Source organism: Mugil cephalus, chromosome 19 (assembly GCF_022458985.1).
Source record: "Mugil cephalus isolate CIBA_MC_2020 chromosome 19, CIBA_Mcephalus_1.1, whole genome shotgun sequence".
NCBI classification, from domain to species: Eukaryota; Metazoa; Chordata; class Actinopteri; order Mugiliformes; family Mugilidae; genus Mugil; species Mugil cephalus.
This window is the reverse complement of record NC_061788.1, coordinates 18,249,780-18,272,851: the sequence shown is the minus strand read 5'-3', so window position 1 is coordinate 18,272,851 and position 23,072 is coordinate 18,249,780. Positions and strand designations below refer to the sequence as shown.

Here is a 23,072-nt window from a genome sequence, read left to right as displayed (position 1 = left end):
CGCTCTACCTTTTGAGCTACTGCCCGAGTTGGATAGCGTGTGTTTGCGATGGTTGGTTATGGAAATAAATTGTGAATCAAACCATAAAATCAGATTGGTGGCACATAAGCCCACAAAGAAGACAGGTTTGGAGTTGGTGATAACAGCGGAAGGACCAAATCAAGGACACAAACAAGGAGAATGGGCCGGATGAAGTAATACAAATCTGTTTAATGAGACACACTTGCAACAAAAGCCACTGCACAGACGAGTCAGGCTAATCCAAAAAGAGTCCAACAAACTAATCCAAAAACAAAATCCTCAAACCAAAAGGATCAAAAGCATAAGAGAAGGGGAAACACATGAAGATACAGGAAACAGCAGTTAAGCCTCAGTGTGTAAACAGGTGAACTTACAGGGGACAAACCCAAAGTATATACACTACCAGCAAAAAGTTTGTCTAAACTTTGACTGGTAGTGTATATATCTATACTGTTCTCAAAAAAAAGAAAACACTTTTTAATCAGAGTACGGTATCCAGTTGGTTAAACATCTGGGATATTGATGTGGTCTGTTAAGTAGCAGAGGGAGTTGTTAATCAGTTCCAGCTGCTTTGGTGTTGATGGAATTAACAGGTGCACTACAGGGGTGTACACCCCCCCCCCCCCCCCCCCCCCCCCCCCACCCCCCCCCAAAGAAAGGAAAAAATCATCTGCACCCTGAGCACATGTGGCAGATGCCATAGGGTCTGGAGAGGCCACGGGGAAGGCCATGCTGCCTGTGACATCGTTCAACGTGACCGGTTTGGTGGTGGGTCAGCGAGGGTGTGGGGAGGCGCATATCCACGGAAGGACACACAAACCTCGACAGGCTGGACAGCAGCACCCTGGCTGCCATTAGGCATCAGCGTGAAATCCCCGGGCAGACCGCGCGCGTCGGTGCCGTGCGTCCTGGGTTCCTCCTGGTGCATGACAACGCCTCGGCCTCGCCATCCGTCCTCTCATTAGGAGCATACCCCGACGTTGTCAGGCATGCTCACAAGCACACGGGGGCCTTACAAACAACTGAGTAACATTCTGAGCTGCTGCATTGAGAAACATACCAGAAACATGAACTAGCCTGCTGTATTATTATTATTATTATTATTTTCTTTTAGTCCAGCCTTGCGCAGGGTGATCATTTCCATTTTTCATCGAATGTTGCAGCATCCTTTTATCCCTAACACATTACCAAGTCCATAGGCATGATAAATGAAGCCCACAAATATATGTATAAATATATATATGAAGAAATGTCTAAAACTCAACAGAAACAAACAAAACCGGTAGACAATAAATAGATCCTGAACTTCCTTGTTCTTCTTCTCCCTTATCTTAATGAAAGCGAGAATTAATTAAATAAAATACATATACATTTTATTTATTTATTTATTCTGAGAGGAAGAATTCCATTCTATATCATAAAGATTTTTGTCATTGTTCTCGAAACCACAGTGCCAAATGCCAAAAATTCATTTGTGTTCTATTCCTATAGAAATATGAACACTTAGTGGAAGGGTGACATCTATGTATGTGCTTAAAAAATGCGAAAACTTAATTACGGTGAAAAAAAAATCGTAATAAATATTTAACACAACAGGTGGAAGTCCCCGTCCGCCGCCGTCACCAGGTAAAGGACACCCTCTTGTGGTTACCGGTGTGCCATCGGGGGATTAAGAACTTCAAAATCTAAAACCAAAAACGCCGTTTCATCCTCTGTCTGCGCAAACAAACGCGGCCATTTGCTTAAGCGCCAAAGACGCTGCGGCGTGCATGCTCATTTTGAAGTGGTCCGACTCTTTTGACCACAACAAGGAAACAGGAGCGGATGGATGGAGGAGGAGGAGGAGAAAGAGGAGGAGGAGGGGGGGAGGAGGAGGACGGACTCATCCAGGGAAGCAGCAGAGTGCGTCGATGCCTCACCGTCACCTGTACGTGAAATGAACACCTGTTGCCGGTGGGCTTTAAAAAGAAAAAAGTGGGTCATATTTCAGGTAGTTCGCAGCTCCTCAAAGGAACAAGGCCCTCGTCTGACCCTGCACAAACTGACGCACAACTTCGGACTAAAAGGAATGCGCGGAGGAAAATGTGTTTTTAATCGGAAATACCAGCGGCTGACACTAACCGAGCTACAGGTAAGATATGACGGAAACAGGGAAGGATGTTAATGATTCTGGAAGTGTGTCTGACTTCCAGCGGCTTTGAAGGGATGAGAAATTAACGCTCAGAACTCTTAACTGTGTGAGTGCGAAATTACGCCGCAATCCTCTGAACTGTGTCATGCATTTAAACGCCGGTAATGAAGTTTCTATGGGGGCTGGTTCATGCGCAGTGTGAAACTGAACCCAGGAGCGGGCTCTTCTCTGGACGAGCTCAAGCAATGCAAACTAGGTCTGCTTTTATTATTCATACTGTCTGTGCGTGCTGTTTTAACTGCAGTGGCCGTGGGTTCAATGGGTGTAACAGACTTTTATGGCGGATCATTTGGGACTTTGGACACTTCAGAACTACGGGGAAGCTGGGACATGTCCAAAGCAAGCAAATAACAGCTTCACGCGTTCCATTGAAATCCATAAAATGATTGTTTGAAAATGAAATCTTCCATTCAGGTGGCTTAAAGAGGAAGAGGCCGTGAGCCGAGTCACTTTCCATTACCTTTAAAAATGAGTCGTTTAAAATGTGGAAACGTGAGTTTCCCAAACCAGCTGTGAGATATGTATAGAGCCAGAGACTCAATATAAAATCTCACCTTTTTGGTGCTTTTCTGAATTTTTACAGACAGTCTATCTCCGCTGCACCGATTACAGGAGAAATTGTCTCCTAACTTTCCCGGATGAGCTTCATTTAATGATTTGAAATTCTATTACTGGTTTGATTGAGTCTGCTGAGGCGCAGATGGGTGCAGTTTCCCGTAATATAACATTTTCCATATAGTTCACACCCTCGGAGGGAACTGAATGGAAACTAAATTAGTGTTTTAGGTGCCACCTGGATTCTACAGGGGACGTAAACACTTTCACATCTTTAAGCGAAAGCATAGAGATGTTGTTGCAAATTACTGCCTGCGAAACACTAATAATCTCCTTTAAAAGCCTGTTGTAGTGCTGATTTATGATGGCGGTAATGTAACTTTGACAAAAAAATAAATAAATAAAAGGAACCACAATAATCACTATGATGAATCATCCCAGTCAAAAACAAGTGGATTTATATATTTATTTCATTATTAAATTACTATTTAACTGTTAATATATACGTTCAAAACTTTTAAGAAAGCTTTTGTTGTCTCTTAAAAGTCACTGAAATTTGGTTTCAAGACTGAATTATTTCTTTGTAAAGCTGACAGACAGTTACAAGGCATCTGTGTGTATTTTTTGTAATTCAAATGTTGCTTAAAGTTTGATTGGTGCATGCCATGTCACGGTTTTCTTAAGCCCACCCACTTGGAAAAAAATGAAAGAGCCTGAAATATATACCTTTTGGCAGAAGATAGTGTGCTCATGTAGGAGGGCTTCATTTGTTGATGAACAAAAAGCTAAGAAAACCGGTTTAAGGGGCCTTTAATATCGGATTACAACGGACACTAGTTGAGATAGCATACACCACCCTGATACTTTTTCTAGTTTCAGCGGTTTTTGCAGTGAATTTGGGGCCTGGAGTCACATGACTCGGACTTAACTCATCACCCTCAGACTCGGAGTCACGAATCCGATCTGATCTTTAGATTTGACAGAATAATAAAAAAAAAAAAGACCTTTAACACCCTTGATTCAGGTTTTCATTCAGAGTTTAGTCTTTTGACTCACAATGAATCTCCCCAAGGCCTGAGATTAAAAGCTATCTCACAAAATCTCCTCATTTTCTTACAACGGCTATGCTTTGAAATAGCTCGGCAGCAGCCAGTCATGTTGCAAAAGCTATGGGGAAAGGTGTGTTTGGCAGTGCGGCGCAGCAGACAGACAGAAACGGATGATACATCTCGTTATTTGACTCGAGTGTGAGGGCCCTGACGTTGTCAACCGAATTCACACAGCAACATGTTAAGTGTTCAGCACAAAAAACTACAAAAGATGTTTATTTGATGTGTTCAGGTGCACATCAAACCAAGCTATATGGAGGCTTCCGATTACGATGGAAAGTGTGTGTCTGAATTTAAAAACTGACTTTTCTAACTCACGTGGAAGCCACAACAAAATGAAAATGTCGTCTTACAGGGGGGCAGGCAAAATAATGAAAGCATCATGTGGTGAAGAGCATAAGGTCAGTAGTAACTTAATCACAATAACAATTACAGCCATGGAGGCGGGTGAGAGCAGGTTGAATGCCAACGAGACCTGTTTTTCAGCTGTGAGAGGTGACTGGCAAACCGCTCTCTGATATGACATTTCAAAGTACGTCAGGTAACAGGGCTCAAAAAGCCAGGTCTAAAATAACTACAGAAAATTCTCATGTCAAGAGAAGACTCAAAGTGTTCCGTGATGAGACTGGCTCGGCTCTTGAAGCAAACATGTCGGAATATACGGATTGTGTTTATCAGCCCTTCAATAGGGTAAGGGTCAAGGTCCTTGTGAAGCTAGTTCAAATGTGTTTGTCAGCTATTGAAAAGTGAAGTTCAGACGTGTCCAAGTCTTTCAGAATACTGAAACGCAGGTTATATTTACCTTAAGAAGCTGTGTGGATAGTATTTTATCTGTTTGACACCAAGCTCTTTTAGTGCAAAGGCGTAACGTTGAAACACATCATACTCTGAGGCTTGGATGTCACTATTTATTGTCATATTTCTTATGGCTATGACATTTTAAACAGATAAAAACCCTGTGACTTTTTACGCTGTCTTTCAAGTCACATGCCAGGTTGTCAGTGTAGGAGGTCGTCCATGGTAGATCCTGCCTTTCACCAGTCTGATCCAAGTCAAGAAGCTTGACATTGTCAGTTTGTTTTGTATTCAACTTTTCTGTGTGACGTATTGGGCTTTGAGTGAAATATGTCAGCAACCACTGAACTGAAATGAACTGTATTGTTTTGAGATGCTCACAAAGCCACTCCCATCAGTCTCAACTTTGTGAAGTACTATATATGTTTAGCCTGACATAGCCAGACTCAGTTCTTTTCAGAATATTAGCCTGGTGACACATCATTTGGATTTCATTTTGAGGCCAACTCGTTCAGAGAGAAAAATCTCTCTGTGTGCAATTAGACATTCCTAGCACCAATCAGAGCCATTTTATTGGGAACAAATTCAACTCCACAATGCTCAGATGACTTATATGACAATGTCACTGTTACTCTTCTGTCCATCACCAGGTAAGGTCTGACCAAACAGTTTGATTGACCCACTGAGATCTTTGCCAGGGCGTAATCAGTTCCCAACAGAGTGACTTCAAACCAACTTTTCACCATAAACAAATTGTTAGTGTGGCATTTAGGCTAATTTATGTTAGCATCTTAGTACATTAGATAGTTATAAGCATGCCATTGCAAGCCTGCTGCTATTAGCAGTCACCTGAAAGGCTCATTGTACACAAGTAGCCATCATCTGCTAGCATTGCTGAGTACTCTCAACCATGTTGTGAAAGCATTTAGATGTAACACCGTGCAGGTTGACTGCATGTTACACAATGGAAAACCTGTTTAACAAAACAACATATTGTAGGTGACTGATGCCTATTGTAGAAGCGTGTGTCTACAATAATTTTGAAGTGTTTACTGTCACAGTTGTATTATAATCTTGCCTTGCAATGGAGCTGGATTCTTTTTGCCAGGCTTCAATCAATCTAAGTTTTCAAGACCTCCCTAAAGGGCATCCACCTGTTACATGCTGTGTGCACAACTCTTTTATTATAGTTATAACGTTATTACGGCAGCCAATGCAAAATGTAAAGAAGTTATCTCTGAGCAAAGAAAAGAAAGCAAGTAGAGAGGCAAATGCAGCAGAAAATTACGACCAGTAATAATACGAAATAGCTAACTGAATGCTGCTAGTCTAGCCTTAAGTATGGAGGAGAGGCTTATCAACCAAGCAACCTACCTACCTACCTACCTACCTACCTACCTGTCTGCCAGTCAGTCAGTCAGTCAGCCAATCAACCAACCAACCGTCAATCATTATTTAGTTTGTTCTGTCTTTGGTGGCTAGCATAAGTTAACTTAGCTAGCAGAGCAGTTTGTCCATCTCTTTTGTGCATGACTGAGTAACAAAATGCTACATGTCATGACTGCCATGGTTACTCCTTTTTATATAGCTTATGTACACCAATGCTGCTTGGCTGTCAAAGTTGCACCTTATCGTGTTTCCTCTCTGGCATACTCCTACTAGGTCATATATTGCGTAAATCTGATTAGTTGAAGTTAGCCCTCGAAAGACGAATGATTAATGCAATCTCCTGCCAAGTATTTTTTCTTCTAAAGTGCCTGTCCTTTCCAAACGGTGTCTTGGAAAATCCTTCTACATGGGTGTGTAACAAACCATCTGGCACGTCAGATTAACTTAAATCTGAGACAGCTCATAATGCCACAGTGCAAGGATCTATAAGTTCGATTGAAGTGCACGCCAGTCTCAGACCTGCTCAGTCTTAGTTGTGACGTTGGAGCAATGTTTTTGTTAGGTCAATGTTAAAAACACAATTTTCTGTTGGGCATATTTTTACTCGTGCTCTGCTCAGAGTATAATGTCCAGTTTATCTTGCTGCCAAACACAAACAGCCTTGAAACTGTCCCAACGCAGTGGGCGAATAATAACCTGTGTTTCATATCCCCTGAAGGATACAGCAACTTTAACTGTCTAACCCAATACTTACACGCGTTCTGTGCCTGGGCCCAAACAAATGGTGACTCAAGCAAAATCCTTTGTGTAGAAACTAAATTTAATCCAAAAACATTTGTGTAGCAGCCCCTTTATCTTTTAGTTTTAAGTGCGGTGGGTTATGAAGAGGCAGAGCCGCTGACAAATCTGTTACGGTGCCTCGGTCATGATTAATCAGCCAGCCCCCATTTCTCTCCCTGTAGATTAAAACGGCAACGACACAGAATTTCAACAGCATGCCTGTCACTGACATTTCTATTTCTGCCAGCTGATAAATCTGCGTGAGACACAACGCTTTTCTTTTGTGAGCTACTGGCTCATTTGTCACAGCTTTAAACATTTTCTCTAGTGCTGTGCAGTCACCGTGTTGATGTTTATGTAGGTCCCCTTTGTCAGAGGAAGGGAGAATACCAGCGTCTGGGGACCAATTGTGTTGCCATGGCTGAAAGTTTCACCTGTGCAGGCCGCTTTGGCAGCTCCCTGGGTTTTCGCTTCTGATTTAATGACAGGAAATGTCCTGCAGCGTAACAAGAATTTTTCAAACTCGCGTCTTTCTTCTTGCTGTGCACACCTTCTCTCTCTCTTTCTCTTTCTCCGATTGTTTTTTTTTTTTTGCCACCTGCATTGATCCACTTTATTGCCTTGCTATTTCACCAGACAGAAAAATAACCTTGTCGGAACAAATAAAAGTATAAACAGCATTTTTATTCGTCTGTTGCTATCTGTAGTTGGATGCCGAACGCAGTGTAGAAGTGTCCGCTGATGTCTTTAATCATGATGAATGAACTTCATTATGAGGTATTCATTCCTCACCGTCCCCATTCTTATGAGTTCACAAGAGGCAGTCGTTAAAGAACGAGAAGAAGAATCAGAGCATCTGTTCATTATGTGCCAAATGGGCAAACTTAGTCATGGCAACAGGCAGTCTTCATTTGTGTGTGTGTGTGTGTGTGTCTGCGCTTGTTCTTTCATCCTTGCTTCCTGTGTGTGGAAGAAAAGCAACAGAATCATAATGGTGAAGCTCACCTTGGCACTCCTGCGTAGTCTTAGCAAACACTCAAGGCCTAACTAAATTGTAATAAGTTCAGAGTGAAGTCTCTTTTGTTCTCTTTAGATAAAGCCACGTGGCTGAGGGCAGGAGATCGGGGAGCTGACGTTGGACCAACAGATGTGCCGCAGATTTATTCATTTTCTGACTTTGAATATGTGGAAAATCTGTTTATGCCTACCACGCTGTTTGACGAAGCACTGGAGTGTGTTGGAACAAGTGTCGCAGCTGCTGACAGCCTGAGTAATTGTTTTTCACCAGTTCAGACTTTGCCCCAGCCATGAAATGAAAGAGCCCATAAAAGGCGTATGGTTAGGGACTGCAGATGCGTCCTGTGCGGCTGCTGGGACAAGCGCGTGCTCGCTGCTTCTATTCAGGAAGTGCAGAGCACACTCAAGATAGCGAGGAAGAAGTAGATCATCCGCAACTATTAAAGCATGCCTTGAACTTTCAACGGGTTGAACGAGTTTTGAAACATAGATATACAGTGGAAATGTTGAAATTGTACTCGGTAGCACTCAGACATTAGTCTGTGTCAGTATTTTGCACTAGAAATAAATGATACAAATAGCAAGCCATTAATCAAACTGCAACAGTTGAGAAAGTTTCAGAAACAGCCAGTAAAGTAAATATATTTAATGTTAACAACAACTGAGGCGGCCGTGAGGTAGTGCTGATTGAACCAGAGGGTTAATGGCCTTGAACAACACATTTAACCCCAAATCACTACCAGTGCTTTGCCCAAGTGTATGAATGTGTGAATGAAAGGGTTAATGTGTCATTGTGACTGTTAAGAGCTTTGAGCACCGATTGGGAGAGAAGCGCTTTATAAATGCAAGGCCAGTACCATAACTGTTACTTACCAAATAAATGCTACTAAGTCCAATCAGCATCTGGTGTATTGAGGAGCAAGAAGATGGACATTTGGCTAACATTGCCACATTCACAGTGATTAATGTGCATTGTGCCAGAAAAAGGTCAAATTTACACCGATCAGCCACAAGATAATGACCACGTGAAGAAGACATGAATAACATTGACCATCCTGTGACAGTTCAGTGTTCTGCTCTTGGACCATACATTCACGTGAATGTTACCTAGACCAGACCAGGCTCCCCCACCCCTTAGGAATGACACCCCTTGATGGGAAGCAGCCATCCCTAGCAGGATGCAGCCTGACACACACACAAAAATGCTTTAGGAACAACGCATCTGTGGGATGCACCGGAACAAGCGTGATCCACAGAGGCAACTTACTAAGGTGGTCATAATGTTATGCCTGATCTGTGAATACCTAAAATTTACACGTAATTTTTCTGTTTACTTTGCAGTGTTTGTTATGTGAAGTTATTTTAGTTTTAGCTTTTACTAAATTCATTGTACTTTTAGCTTAAATCAGCTCAAATTAGTATTTTAACTAAATGCTCATCAGTAGTTTTGTACTGAGAATCACTCAGTAATTGGAATTTACTACTTCAACTGTCGTTATTTGACTTAAGGCGCAGGCACAACAAACCCTCAATGAAACTCGTTCAGTCGAAATGTTTGCTCTTAAACACACTGCAGAGACTATAGCAAACATCCTCATCTCACAAGCATTCTGCACCTGTATGAAAGGAAATAAGTTTTTCAGCTGGGAGGTTTAGGAACCAGGAAGAATTACAGATTGTGATGTTCTACAGAGCTGGCCTAACCTGAGTCTTGCTGATCCCTCAGTCTACAGTTTGTTCTAGATGATCATGCCGTTGTGAAAGAGATTTCTGAAATGTTCAGATGAAATAAAAACGTGTCTTCTGTGTGCTGTTTGTACTTTGTGGGTTTGTTTACTTCTGTCTCGTCCCTTTCCTCTCCTGCGCTGGTTTGCTAAACAGGAGAGCCAATCAGAGGGCTCTTTCTGTTGGTCTTGTCCCACTGCCCATTAATCCACCGTTTTAGCGTGCCAACGGGGCTGGACCTGTCGCAAGAGCTAGGGTCACAGACGATCAGTGACGACCTGACTCTGGAAAGCAGCTAACTGTCAGCATGATGGATCACAGCCTTAAGCGATGGCAGCTGTGTCTTGTGTGGACCTTGGACAAACAAATTTGCTGTTTGTTGATTGCGATTTTAAACTGGCAGCAAAAAATAAATAAATAAAAAAATAAAATAAAATCTGACCCATAATGTTAATTTCCTCCCTTTGTTTTACCTGCATGCTCAAATCTGAACAGGCATTTTTGTCTCTTTTTTTTTTTTTTTTCCAAGGACTCTCGGTACATTTTGACATTAACTTGCGTTCTTTGATGTCTGACTGTACCCAGCGCTCCCTTCAGTCAGCTTATCTCCGTCCTTGAGTGCTGAGTCTCCTGGCTACTCCAGACAAACGTCTTCATTGATGTGCTCTAAATAAAACACTTAGATGCTGCTCCGCACATGACTCTAAAAAGATTTATTTGACATTTATGACATTTACTTTCGGAAAAGGATATAAGGCCGGGGAGACTTCTGGCTGTGGAGGCTGCACTGCCCATTTGTGTAATGATATGGGATGAATTCCAGTTATTGGAAAGCTGTATAAAAAAAATCTGAATGCTCCTCTTCCCCCCATCTGTAAAACGATGACAGAAGTGGCAGCTCTGCTGTAGCCTTTTTAGTTTGGAAATCTGTCACAGATGGCTGTCCTCTTGTGTGGAGCAGGAAGTGATGTGACTGTGACAATTCTATCTCTTTTGCCAACAGGCTGAACATGCTGCAGGTTGTATGAGTGACAGATATGGGGTCTGTGAGATCATATTTGCAGACTTTCACTGCGGTGGCAGTTGTTTGCCACATTTGTAAGTATCTCCATCGTTTCATTTTTGTCCGCATTAATCGCCCGTTTTATCTGAAAGGAGGCTAACCGGAACTGATTCCCCCAACAGTGGCCGCTGAAGGTGCGAGCTCAGAGGTTCGCGGAAAGGTTGGAGGCGTGGTGGAGCTGGAGTGTGGCGCTCCTCCGTCGGACCCAGCGGCGGTGTCCACCGCTTCCTCACATGTGGTTGAATGGGTTCGACAGGGACTTGACATTCCAGTCTTGATTAAATTCGGATCCCACGTTCCTCGTGTGCATCCTCAATACGAAGGTGAGAGTCTATCGTCACAGTAACCTACATGAAACCTGTAATCATGCATTTGCTTCTGTTGTACACTGCATTTAGTGTAATCACCTGCATATTTTGTTTTAATCTGAGCTTTGTTTTACACAGCTAATATTCCAGTTTTGCCTATATTTCTGTGTAATCTCACAGTCTGTTGGAAGAACTATTCCCAAATCCCCCAGAGGTTTTCTTTTTCCCCTGAGGATGAATGCTAATGTTAGCATTAACTCAAAGTTAAAATTCCCTCCAGGTATGTTTGGAATAAATTTCTTTGGTGCTGTGCTCTGTGTGTAAGGCTCAGGAGGTTAATAAAAACAAGTAGAAGTAAATAAATAGGTAGGGTATGTTTTTACTACCAAGCATCATTAAAAAAGAATTCAAGGTCCAGTTTGAAAGTATTAGACTGATGGCTGTTCAGCTCCAGTTCCTTCCACTGAAAGCATGTAACCAGTATCTGGGTTTCGGATACTGGCTGGAGTATATTCAGTACCACGCCTTCTTTGGCCTTTCAGACCTGCATTAGTGGGAGCTATTTTCAAAAGGATCTGAAACTCTCACATTGCATCATCATCTATTGTGCACACTCTGCCCACAGCGCCGAGAACAAAGGAAGTCTGTGGGGGAAAAGATCCTCAATGGACCAAGAATACCTTTGTGTGGCTTCTGTTATCCTTTAAAGTCACAAACAATGGAGCCAACCTGGACAAAAAGACAGCACGTCTTGGTGGCACAGATCTACCTTTTGTCAGGGCAGGTTTTTTTTTTTTTTTTTTTTTTTTTTTTTTCGTGTCTGAAAAGAAATTCAACCTCTGGTCTTGTCCAGGTTGTCAGAATTTTTTTTAATTTTTTTTGCTGCTGGAGCGCCATGTAGAGGTTTTAACTAAAGTGCGCTTTAGAAAGAAACTGCCAGAAGAGGTTGGATGATAGACTTCAAAGGGGGGAAATTAATTTGGACAGTTTAACTCTCAGGTGGGAGATAACAGACTGCTAACTAAGCACTAAGTAATTAATCTCGTCATACACTTTCTGTGACGAGCATACGGAGAGGGGGGCAGATAACAATCAACATTTCAATTTATAATTACCGCTCAGGCACTACTCCTCTTTAATACTTTTCAGGCCCTTCTTACTCACCGTTGCATCAGCCATTACAAACGCATCCTGTGCTGCTAAACGCTGTTAAACCCACACAAATTGCCTTTAAATTCTAGTGGAGTTTCTTCCAACGGAGACATGTCCGAATTGTGTTGGAATGTGCTCAAAACCTTTGGAATGTCTTTTGTGTAAAGGGACACTGGATGCATTAGATAAATATGTACATGAACTATCCATACATATATAGATATATGTGTGGATATATATTATATTATAAATATCCATGTTGTTCAAGCACTTTTAGATCACTAACCCCTTTGTTTTGTTTTTGAAAGAATAAATTCCCTGTCATGAATTAATATTGGGATGTTACACACTGCACATTTTTATATAAAAATAGCCGTAACAGTTTTAATCACATAAAAAAAATGTAATCTTCATCACTTACCACACTTATCTAGTAAATGCTCAATTTCTAATTCACGTAGGCTAAAAATCTCCACTTTAAATCCCATTCTTGACCTTAGGGAAACTGACTGAAGAAACATAGATTAGCAACAAATGGGCTGTTTATTAGCTGTATCCCCTATAAGACATTGATATAAGCCTCTATTCAGTAAAGGCCGTTTAAATAACATTGATCCCACAGCGGGGAGATTTTCTCTCCGCATATAACCGATCTATTCGTGCACGCAGGGAGCACATCTGGAGCAGTGGGCAGCCTCCCACGCAGCGTGTAACACGAATGCTAGGGGCACACTCCACTATATGGATGTAGAGGGGGCTGTAACCAGTGAGCCCACAGACACCTCGTGATTCTTAAACGATAACGCATGTGCTGTTGTTTTTCCTGAGCAAAACCCACGACGTGATTAAAAGCGGCGATTAGTCTGTGGGCCTCAGCCCCCTACTGAAGAACTCATTTTACATTAATTTGAGTCATTTCATAAAACAGCTGGGCACTGTAGTTTATGAGGAACATTTTTAACTGCAGATAAATGCACATTAATTGGGATTTTGCAGTTTCAGGATGTGGAATTAATTCTACGTAAAGTACAGGGGCAATGTTCATATTAATGAAGGTATCACGCAGTAGAGCAACTGTGTCTTTAGTGTTTCAAAGACGAGTTTTTAATTGGCATTCTGGTACACTTCTGATCCATAGTCAGCGTATACCTTGCAGCAGATGGTGGTCAGCAAACTCCATCATTTTAGCTCTCAGAGTACAGGAGTCTCTGGTCTACCACTGTCTCAGTTATTTAGTTAGTCGGTGTTATTGTGTGTAGGTTTGTGATTTTGCTGTATGGGGCTGAAGCAGAGGGTATAGCTGCCAACTTCCTGAATATATTTGATTCCAATTCAGAGATAATTAGAGAATTATATGAATCGATATTGGACCTCTCAAATCAAGGTGAACACGAATTGGAAATTTCTTTTTTAAACCAAGCTGAAACATGCGTACAGTAACGTCGTTAGACCAGCTGCTCCTGTGGTGCTCTGTGAATTAAAATCAGGAGGAAAAAAGTAATCTGACATCAAAGTAAAGTGATGACGGTATTCTAACTGTATTCCACAATTAAAACGATTGTTTCTGGCGTCTTAAATATATTTTTCTATGTTCCTTGTTTGGCTTCTCTGCTGGTACCCTTTACTCCAAACTGGGTGTGTGCTGACCAGCATCTACTGTAGGCAATACAGTGACTTTACATAAAAACCTCATACCACCCTCCTTCAAATAAATGTAACTGTAATTTTAAACAACGGAACTCAGAGATGCACCAAGTTTTGAATACAATACTTGAAAGCAGCCTCAGTGTATTGTTGGCGAGGGTCTGGCCCAAATCACTTCAGTTGCACGAGCCTTCAGAATCTCTGCTATGTGATTCATTGTTATTCCTAACATACACTAATGAACAGTAATCTGTGCATTTAAGTGTTTGTTTGCCAAAGGATCAGCGCTTGTTTTCAGCTGAGTCAAGGCCTCTCTCAACTGAGCTGGACGCCACTCCCTCACCCAAACCTCTCCAGGAAATACGATCCAGACATTTACATAGCAATAAAGTCAGGATGAACCCTGGCTGATGAGTTATTGTAAGTGGGAGTGGGGCAGGCTTTAATTCAGGGCCAGCCTAATAAAAAGGCGGCCGCCTTTTGTCGCTGACTCTGAAGACGACCCTCCAATGTACACGGGTGTCACATCTCATTACACTGGATGTTAGTGTCAGATGACGGATTGCAATGTGCTGGTGGCAAAGCCCTAAAATTTGCCTACACTCTGGCTTATGATTTGCACACGTTGTACCCTTCACTCAACTGTAAAGCATCCAGCTCAGGAAAAAAAAGTCTTTAAAAGGACAAGTATGCTAATCACATGCCTCTCCGGTGACAAACAGAAAGCGTCTGTTCTCCGCAGATACAAAAGGCTTGAAAAAGACTTTGTGTCGTCTGATGCCGGGCTCAGGCTTTCTCACAGGTACTGGCTGGTGTGGGAGTAACAGGTGCGGCATGAGAAACTAACGCTTTAGAGACGGAATGACTGCTGCGCATTTCACCCCCTCAGGCCATGAATGTTCTCAGGTTCTCAGCGGTTTGGCTTCGGGACCCAGACTCCAACTGTTGTTCAGTTGTTGCGATTCTCGTGGAAGTTATCCAAGTGATTCACTCTGCTGCTGAGGCTCATTTATTTGTTCCACCATTCGTCCCCCTTAAATGAGCCACCTCTTCCATCATTATCCTTTGTCTTTGACCATGTTTTTTTTTTCGTCTTCACAAGGTGTGAGATGTGTTAGATGTTCCTCAGATTGCCCCCCCGTGAGTGATAAGAGCTAACGGGCTTTACATGTATCAGAGGATTACTGCCTGCTGTGTGAACAGGAAAGAATGTCCCTTAGCACCCATACAGCTGCTGACTCTATAAAAAGTAAATACAGCTGTATAAATGCACCGTTTCCGGGCTGATCGCGTGTTAATCCCATCACAATAATTCAATGTGCAAAACTAACACATTACACAAGACTCAAATGGCTAATACGCTGCCTTTCTCGCACAAACAAATGCACACGATAGCCGGGATTACTCGTGTTCACTGCAGCAGCGAGCAGGCCTCAGCCCTTGACGGCTACAGGGCATTTCAATTCAAATTTCAAACAAAGGCCCAGTGGAGCTTAATAAAGCCACAAGCAGCGAGGACTGGAATCCTTATCTGCCTCCTTCTCTTACCAAAACCTGAATGCCTCTCGCACAGCTTGCCAAGGGCTGACGACATCTCCTTGAGACGTTGTGGGCTCGTCGCCCGTGAATATCGTATTCTCTGGGACATAAACGTCTGCGTCACACAAAATGGTATTGAACTTAAATAATATTTCATACCGGCCACTGTCAAACTAAACCCTTTTGGGATGGTTGCCTAAGAGAGATTTTTATTATTATTATTATTATTTGAAATTTTAATTTCCAAAATGTTGGGAGACGGAAAATCAATATCTGTGGAACATCCTTCAACCTGAATACCATGGAGAAAAATAAAAAGAACACAGTACAACCTTCCATGCATTCCTTTCAGCAAAGAGAGTTTTATGAAAGACCTAAGCCCTGTACTTACTAGTTTTTAGAAAAAGCTTTTTTTTTTTTCAGGATCATACAAAAATCAAGCACTGAAATAACGTGAACCAAACGCTGTTAAACCAGACTACAGTACATCCATTGATTGTTCTCAGTTGCATTGCTGAGTAGGGTCCATTGTGAGGTAAAATACATCTGTCTTAAGGCCACCAATTGTTCCACTTACTTGTCTCCTGTCTTTGCACGAAAACTAATGTTTAGTTGACATCCAGTTTAATCACAATTTTGACCGACTTGCAGCGTTACATTTGTCTCCACACCCATTACTCTTGTTTGAATTACTCATGCACTGGTCAGAGATTAGATACGGAACGCTTATCACCAAAACACCTGAGCTGGGGCTTTGTCACATATTTGAACTCTCTGAAGTCACAGAGGTGCAGCGGTTAGAACTGACCCCTCTCTGTGAAAGCATTTTGGGTCAGGATCTCCCGAGGGGGGGTACACCTTTTGGTGTACAATTTGCGCGTTCCTTCTACGCCTGTGTGGTTCTACTACATTCTGAAATTGGTTGGAGTCGTGCACATTAGCATGCATTGTCTTTGTGTTAGCCTCGCTCTGGACTGGCAATCTGTCCAGGCTGGAACCCACCTCTCTCTCAGTGCCAGATGGGACAGGCTCCAGCCCCTAGCAACACTCTGGATAAACATTTACAGACAATGGATGGATGAAGTAATCACAGTGTAAATACAGAAAGAACATCTGCAAAGTAAGATAGTTTCTCCACTTACTGTCATCACCCTGCATCACCCTGCTTGACAGATAGATAGATAGATAGATAGATAGATAGATAGATAGATAGATAGATAGATAGATAGATAGATAGATAGATAGATAGATAGATAGATAGATAGATAGATAGATAGATAGCACCATTACCATGGTACTGTGAACCACTATCCAATAAACTTTGCTGGATTTTACAGCTTTTGAGTCAACTGTCCAATTACTTTGGCAGCTACATATCAAAGAGCTTTAATTCATAAACCCTTCCTCCAATTTGGATGTAAATACATTCACATTGCAGCTGAGAGTCTTTACTTTAAGCCCATATGGAATATATAACTGTGTCTTTAACATGTTTTGTTATACAGCTAATATAACCAAACTTGTGTCAGTGTCCAAATATACGTGGATGTAACTGTAGATGCTTCATTTATCCCGAAGGGAAATTCAGTGTCCAGTAGCTTTATCACGGTAGCTTATCACCACATACGTACCCGTTCCAATCCTCTTCTCGACGAAGTGTTGCGCCATGTAAATCCGGTTTTAAAATCTCAGCACATTTGTTGGGTTGTCTCCAACGTAGCGCTTACATTAAATGGAACTTTGTATGGGAGGTGAACGCAGATAATGTAATTATTTTTTCACTGCAGCGATTCAAATGCCACTAAAGGACAAGTCGCCTCCGTGCGAGTAGACTGCATGCGCGCACTTCAGCGAATGTAGTCATTTATACCTGTTAGAGCAGAAGCACTTTGAGCTCTTTGTCCGGAATCTAACAAGAACTATAATTGAACTATAAGAACTATAACGGTGTGATCGAGCTGTCCATGACCTCCATATGCAGTTGTGATATATACAGTATTAACACAGAACTGCATTTGATGGGGATATATTGTACATGTAAAAGCAACAACTTTGATATCTGATTTGATATCTACCTTGCTTGATATAAACAGTAAGAAAAAAAGTATAAAAAAAAGTATAAGTGCAAGTATTATCCCATGACAGTGTGCTTGACAAACCACTATAAAATTGAAGGTGGTGAAATTGCTCCAGTGCTCATAGAATGAGGAGAATTTTTCGAAGATGTGATTTTTGCGAAGGATTTCTCTTCAAAGGGGCTCTTGCTCTCAAATACTACAATGCCTTTAAATTAGCTGCTTAGCTGAAGGAGGGCCGCGTCTCATCTTTTCCTTTGAAAACCTTTGTCTTGAGAAGGATAATGATCTCCACACTTAATAATCCTCTCTGCACGCTTTTCATTTCAGGCTTAATTCCTTCATTTGCGGAGAGTTGTGTTTGTTCTTGGTACTAGACGGTTTCGTGTTTCTCTTCTGCTACCTGTGAGTGTTTTAAGGGATACAGCCTTTGGGGACCATCGAGTGAATAAATAAACGGGAAAAAAACCCCACAAACAATTAGACATAATACATTTATTTATTGAGCACAGTTTGCCAAATAATAAATGCTTCATGTCTGATTGTATGTATGCAGCAGCGTTGAGTTGCGCTGGTAGGAGAGTACTGTTTATCTTGGACTGGTCAAATAGCAGCAATACTGCGTTTCAGCTAATTTAATGTTGTTGTTGGTGAACACAAGGAAGGGTGATAGTTGCTGGTGAGGGCTGTTTTTCCTGTTTGTTGTCAGGATCACTTACAGTTCCTGTTGCAGCGCATAAGCACTGTTTTTCCTCCATTTAAATTGTTTTGATGGCAATTTCCAGCAGATTCTCGAGGACTAAGTGTTAGATGCCGTCAAAACAACTATTGCTGAGCTCCGTGAAGCTGAGTTAAAGCACACAAACCGGCATCGGCTCAGAAGTTTGTGGACACCGCTTTTCCCCCCCAAATGTGACCGTTTACGTCAACACGCTGCAGTCTCCCCTCCGCCAGGGAAGCTTTTCACAAAACACTGGTGACCTGACTGTGGGGCTTTTCTCATGTTGGGCCACGAAAGCATCCAACAGACAAAAATGAAAATAAAATGTTTATTTTTCAGGGGTGCACCATCAGAACAAATGAACCAATTGCTTGGGTCCTCCGTCTATCCGTCTTCATTGTGCCTCCGCCGTGATGGCTTGACACGCTGACTGGCTAAAGCCTATTTCACATTCATTGTTTTTGAACTTTGCGCAAACACACAGAGATAAGAATTTGTGTGTTGAGACACAAGGGGACAATGTCACCCCCTCCTCCTCTTCTCCTCCTGCCTCACACTTCACTTACCTTGCATTCAAATCCCTTGCAATCATGCATTTTTTAAATAGCAGCAGTGGCTTTACGTCACGCTCTCACTTACCCTCCACCCCTCTCCTGTGTTTTATCTGCTGACGCCCAGTCACGTTCCCACTACATCCCTGCCTCAGCGCAACCTTTCCTCTACGGTGAAATAGTGACCCATATCACACTGAGCCAGTGAACATGAAAGAGGGGAGGGAAAAAAAAAAACCTGCCAGGGGTCAAAGGGTAGGATTTTTAAATGTGAAATAATCCCCTGAGTGTAAGCTGAATGTGTGTTTTGCTCTACTTTAACACCCGCCTCTCTGTTCCCATGCGGATTCAGTCCCCTTTGGCAGCTTGGAAAAGTAAATAGTGTGTGTTATCGCTGACAACATACCTGACTCCAACTTCCTGGTTCCTTTTGACTGTCCGGCCTCTCCCTCCCCGCCACTGTCACCAGGAATCAGATTCTCTGTTAATTATTCATTTCAGAGACTGCGCAGCCCAGTCGCAATGCTTTCCTTGACAGTTTCAGGGTAACACAGGGGATGTCATGAACCAGGGGACAATTGCGTGTCTGTTAAAGTGTGAAAACTAGACGGACATAGAATGATGTGGGCTGCGGAGTGGAAAAGATAAAGGGTTGATGTCGGGAGCTGCACCGGCTCGAGGGAGCCGTCACCTGGCAACCGGGAGATCAGATTTCCGAGTGTGCGCTCCTTGTTTGTTTGTGTGTCCGTGTGGTCGTTTTCAGGCGGCGTTTGAGGACGTTGCTCGTTCTGCGGACGGGCACGTTGTCCCGACCTGCCAGATGACAAGTGAAATCAGCATCCCGTGCAGTTGGCCCCGTTTGTGCCCCCACCTCAAGGCCGCCCTCTAACCTTTTCACCCTCACTCTGTTTCTGCAGGGCGTGTGTCCCTGGTGAAAATCACAGCCCTGAGGCTGGAGGACCTGCAGCTGAACGACCAGGGCTATTACGAGTGTCGGATCCTCCTACTCGACAAAGCCACAGACGAGCAACGAAATGGCACCTGGACTCTGCTCTCTGTAACCGGTGAGGAAGACAAATCTGCAGTTCAAATGCTAGAAGACTGCTGCCGCCCCATGTGGCAACCAGACCCATAGCTACAGAGAACCGTGATGGATGTATGCTCTTATCCACAACAGTCAGTGAATGTGCCAGTAAAAACTACTGGATTTAGTTTCCACACATAACTATACATTCAATGCTGTTTAATATAAGATGTGATATTAGGTTCACGCTGTTTTGAGCACATATTAAATTCAACCCCTTATTTCTGAGGGATTGTGTTTAAATAAGGGGGAGTGGGGGGTAAATAAGGGATCATTTTTTGCCTCTGTGGATATGGCTAGCATTTATACCACTTTATCTACCCTGGAAGTAGATATTACTAAAGCAATCCCCTCTACTCTTGCCTTGCACCTTCAAGCCTTATGTTATCATTCCATATTTCAAAGCAGCAATAATGAGAAAGGAAAAAAAAAAAAAAAACGCCTCGGAAGACTGATATTAGGATTTGAATGCTTTTTTTTTTGTAATATCTGCTTTTCGTCAAATACTTCTTTACAACTTTCTTTTTCCCCGACGCATTTTCCAAAGTTTTACATTGGTCTCTGTCACCGCTCGATTGGAGTGCTCTCCTGGAGTGCAGGGCTCAGTGAAAACTGATGTTGGTTTCTGTTATGTTCTTTCCGGATGTTGGTATTTCATCTCTCGTTTGCAACTTTGATTTTGTTTCGGTTTGCTCTGGTTCATTGGATATTCTTCTCAGATTATACACAGGAGGATGAAGCCTGGTTTAGTGGCCCTGGCAAATTACCACACTGCCAAAACTATTATTTTATATCTCAAGAACTGTTTCAGAGCAGGGAGATATTACAGATATTGCTCCAGGCGTTTGCAGTAGCAGCAGTAGTAGTAGTCGTTGGTCACAGCCCAGAAATGTGTCAGTTACAGTAAAAACTTAAATAAAACCCTAATTTACCTGTTCACTAGAAACAATATATTCTAATTTCCATTCATTTTGAAAATGATCCTCTTATTATTAGTCCTTAGTTTTTTGTTCTGGCTGGCTAATGGTAATGATTTAAGAAAAAATAGTTTTTGTTCATATAGCAATTTAAAGTCTAGCATTAGCTCTGAAACAGAACGTGTTGGTCCAATATTTCAGTTTGTTCCTTCCGTCCGGGAGCAATAAATAAATAAATTTAATTTATTTAGAGGATAGGAATTCAAACGGATGTTGATTTCCAGCCTCATTAAGCCGCTGTGTAAATATGAACTTTTAACTCGGAGTCTTCCACACATCGGGTATCGTGTTTCATTTATTTCGCGGAGCCGCGCTTAGCTCGGCACATCTTGACACATGCTAAAACACTTCCCTGAACCAAAACGTTGGAAAATGTTAAACAAAGTTTCAAAAAGGATGCGAACCAAAGAGATCTGGGTAACTTTTGGCTGTCTCCTCACAGGTGGTGGGACCATTAATCGGTGACTGTTGCTTATTGATTGGTTTAAATAATAAATCTGAATGTGAAATATGCACCATTAGTTCTTGCACTTTGAAGTTTATCTGTATTTTTGGAGCACCTTTGCTGTGATTCCATGCTCAGATGCACAGAACAAAGCGCCCGCGCCCTGCTGATCAAAGCGAGGCGAGACAGTTTCGCCGAACTGGTCTGTGCGAGCGTCAGCTTAGAGATGAGAATGGTAATAGATCGTGACTGTGTACTTGAGGGCGAGGGTGTGCCTGCCCTGGCGTGCCGTGTAGCCGTACTTTCCACCTATTGTTTTCACTTTTCCTCAACACACGACACTGTCTGTGGTGTGTAAGTATGTCACCAAACGATTAATGCACAAAAGGATTTAATGAAACAGTTTATTCTCGGCGCGACGCAGTCGTTTACGTCTGAGGCAGTTGCAGACATTAAATGCTTGTTCTCTGATGAGACGTGAGATGAGAAGTGGCTGCTAAACTTTGGCGTGAGCACATCTAAAAGGCAGCATTTGTAACTGACACTTTTGCTTTGCCCGTATGAAATAATAATGGATCTTGATGTCAGTAAGCTCTGCGCGCTGACTGCAGCTGTTTAACAAACAAGGCCGACCTGCTGTCATGCTGTATATAAACTGATTAAAAAGAGGGGGAGACAAGAGAGACAAAGCATCTATTGTCTGCTACTCCAGTTTCCCTCTTTTGTGTTTTTATTCTTGTTGCTGCTAAGGAGTCGGTGTTTGTCTTGTTTTATATTTGTCTACATGTCTAATGTCCAAGTTCTAATGCGGTGGTTTTGATGAATACAGTCGTCCAGTCCAATTTTTACCTATATATGTTTTATTAATTTTTTTTCTTTTATCCATAGCCCCACCTACATTTACTGAAGCCCCGCCTCCTGTTGTAGAAGCTCTGGTAGGACGTGACCTTTCACTTTCCTGCGTCGCTGTGGGCAGCCCAGCACCAACCATCGTCTGGTTAAAAGATGGCCGTTCCATTCAAGGAATAACTGAGCAGGTATGTGTAAGTTATACTATATATAAGTATACTAGTCCTACACTGTTGCTCAGCCTGTCTATGCATCCATCTATCACTGAGTGTTCTGAAATTAGGAGAAGGCCCCATAAGAATGGATTCTCTTATAGCCTGCATTTATTTTAGACTTTCATTGTGAAGTATCGATTTATTGCTTCTTTATGTAAAAAGTGACAAATGGAAAACTTAGTGTTGTTATTACCTACCGACGATGGATGACTGAGTCGAGCCGAACACACAATTTCCTGCCGTAGTTACAGCACTTTTTTATTTTCCCACACTAGGGATACATTCCCTTTTTTGAAATGTTTTGAAATGTGTGGGGTGACGCTGTGTACTGCTGTGCACAGTTTAGCTAGTTTTTAAATTTACTCATCAGTCTCATGACAGCGGCACTGTCGTCCAGCCTGATTTAATTATTTAAAAGAAAAAAGGTTTTAAAATCTGCTATTCACCATCAAGTGCCAGCGCTTCAGTTATTACATCTGTTAATCTATTAAGTTGCTGCTGAATGCAACAACTAACCCTGAGTAAATTACTGTTCAAAGTGAAAATACGAAGTAAAACCACTGCAGCGAACACACACATCATCAATCGTTTACTCAAATGATCCTGTACTTCATGGAGGTCACGGCCGCAGGCATTGTGCTTTCAGGTGTATACATCCACGTGACCCATTCTTGGCAGCACAATACCCCAGGAACGTTTTTTATTTTAAAACTGGAAAAATCTTGGTCATGTCAGAGAGAGAGAGGTCAGAGGTCAATGTTACTGTGATCTCACAAAGCACATTGTCTGCCGTGACTCAACTTGTGAACGGAGCATCTCACAAATGCATTCAATTCATTTATTAACGTCGTTTGTCAAAATGTTGAC

The 23,072-nt window shown here is 42.2% G+C and overlaps 1 protein-coding gene across 2 annotated transcripts in view; it reads left to right on the top strand.

The window, feature by feature from the left end:
* Positions 1-1,922: 1,922 nt before the first annotated feature.
* Positions 1,923-23,072, top strand: part of igsf9a (immunoglobulin superfamily, member 9a) — a 63,181-nt gene continuing 42,031 nt past the window's right edge. For both annotated transcript variants that reach the window (XM_047570419.1, XM_047570418.1), the window contains exons 1-5: positions 1,923-2,152; positions 10,586-10,680; positions 10,768-10,968; positions 19,553-19,699; positions 22,030-22,178. In XM_047570419.1, the coding sequence (XP_047426375.1) occupies positions 10,620-10,680; positions 10,768-10,968; positions 19,553-19,699; positions 22,030-22,178 (558 nt within the window). In that variant the 5' untranslated portion in view covers positions 1,923-2,152; positions 10,586-10,619. The remainder of the gene's footprint in view (positions 2,153-10,585; positions 10,681-10,767; positions 10,969-19,552; positions 19,700-22,029; positions 22,179-23,072) is intronic.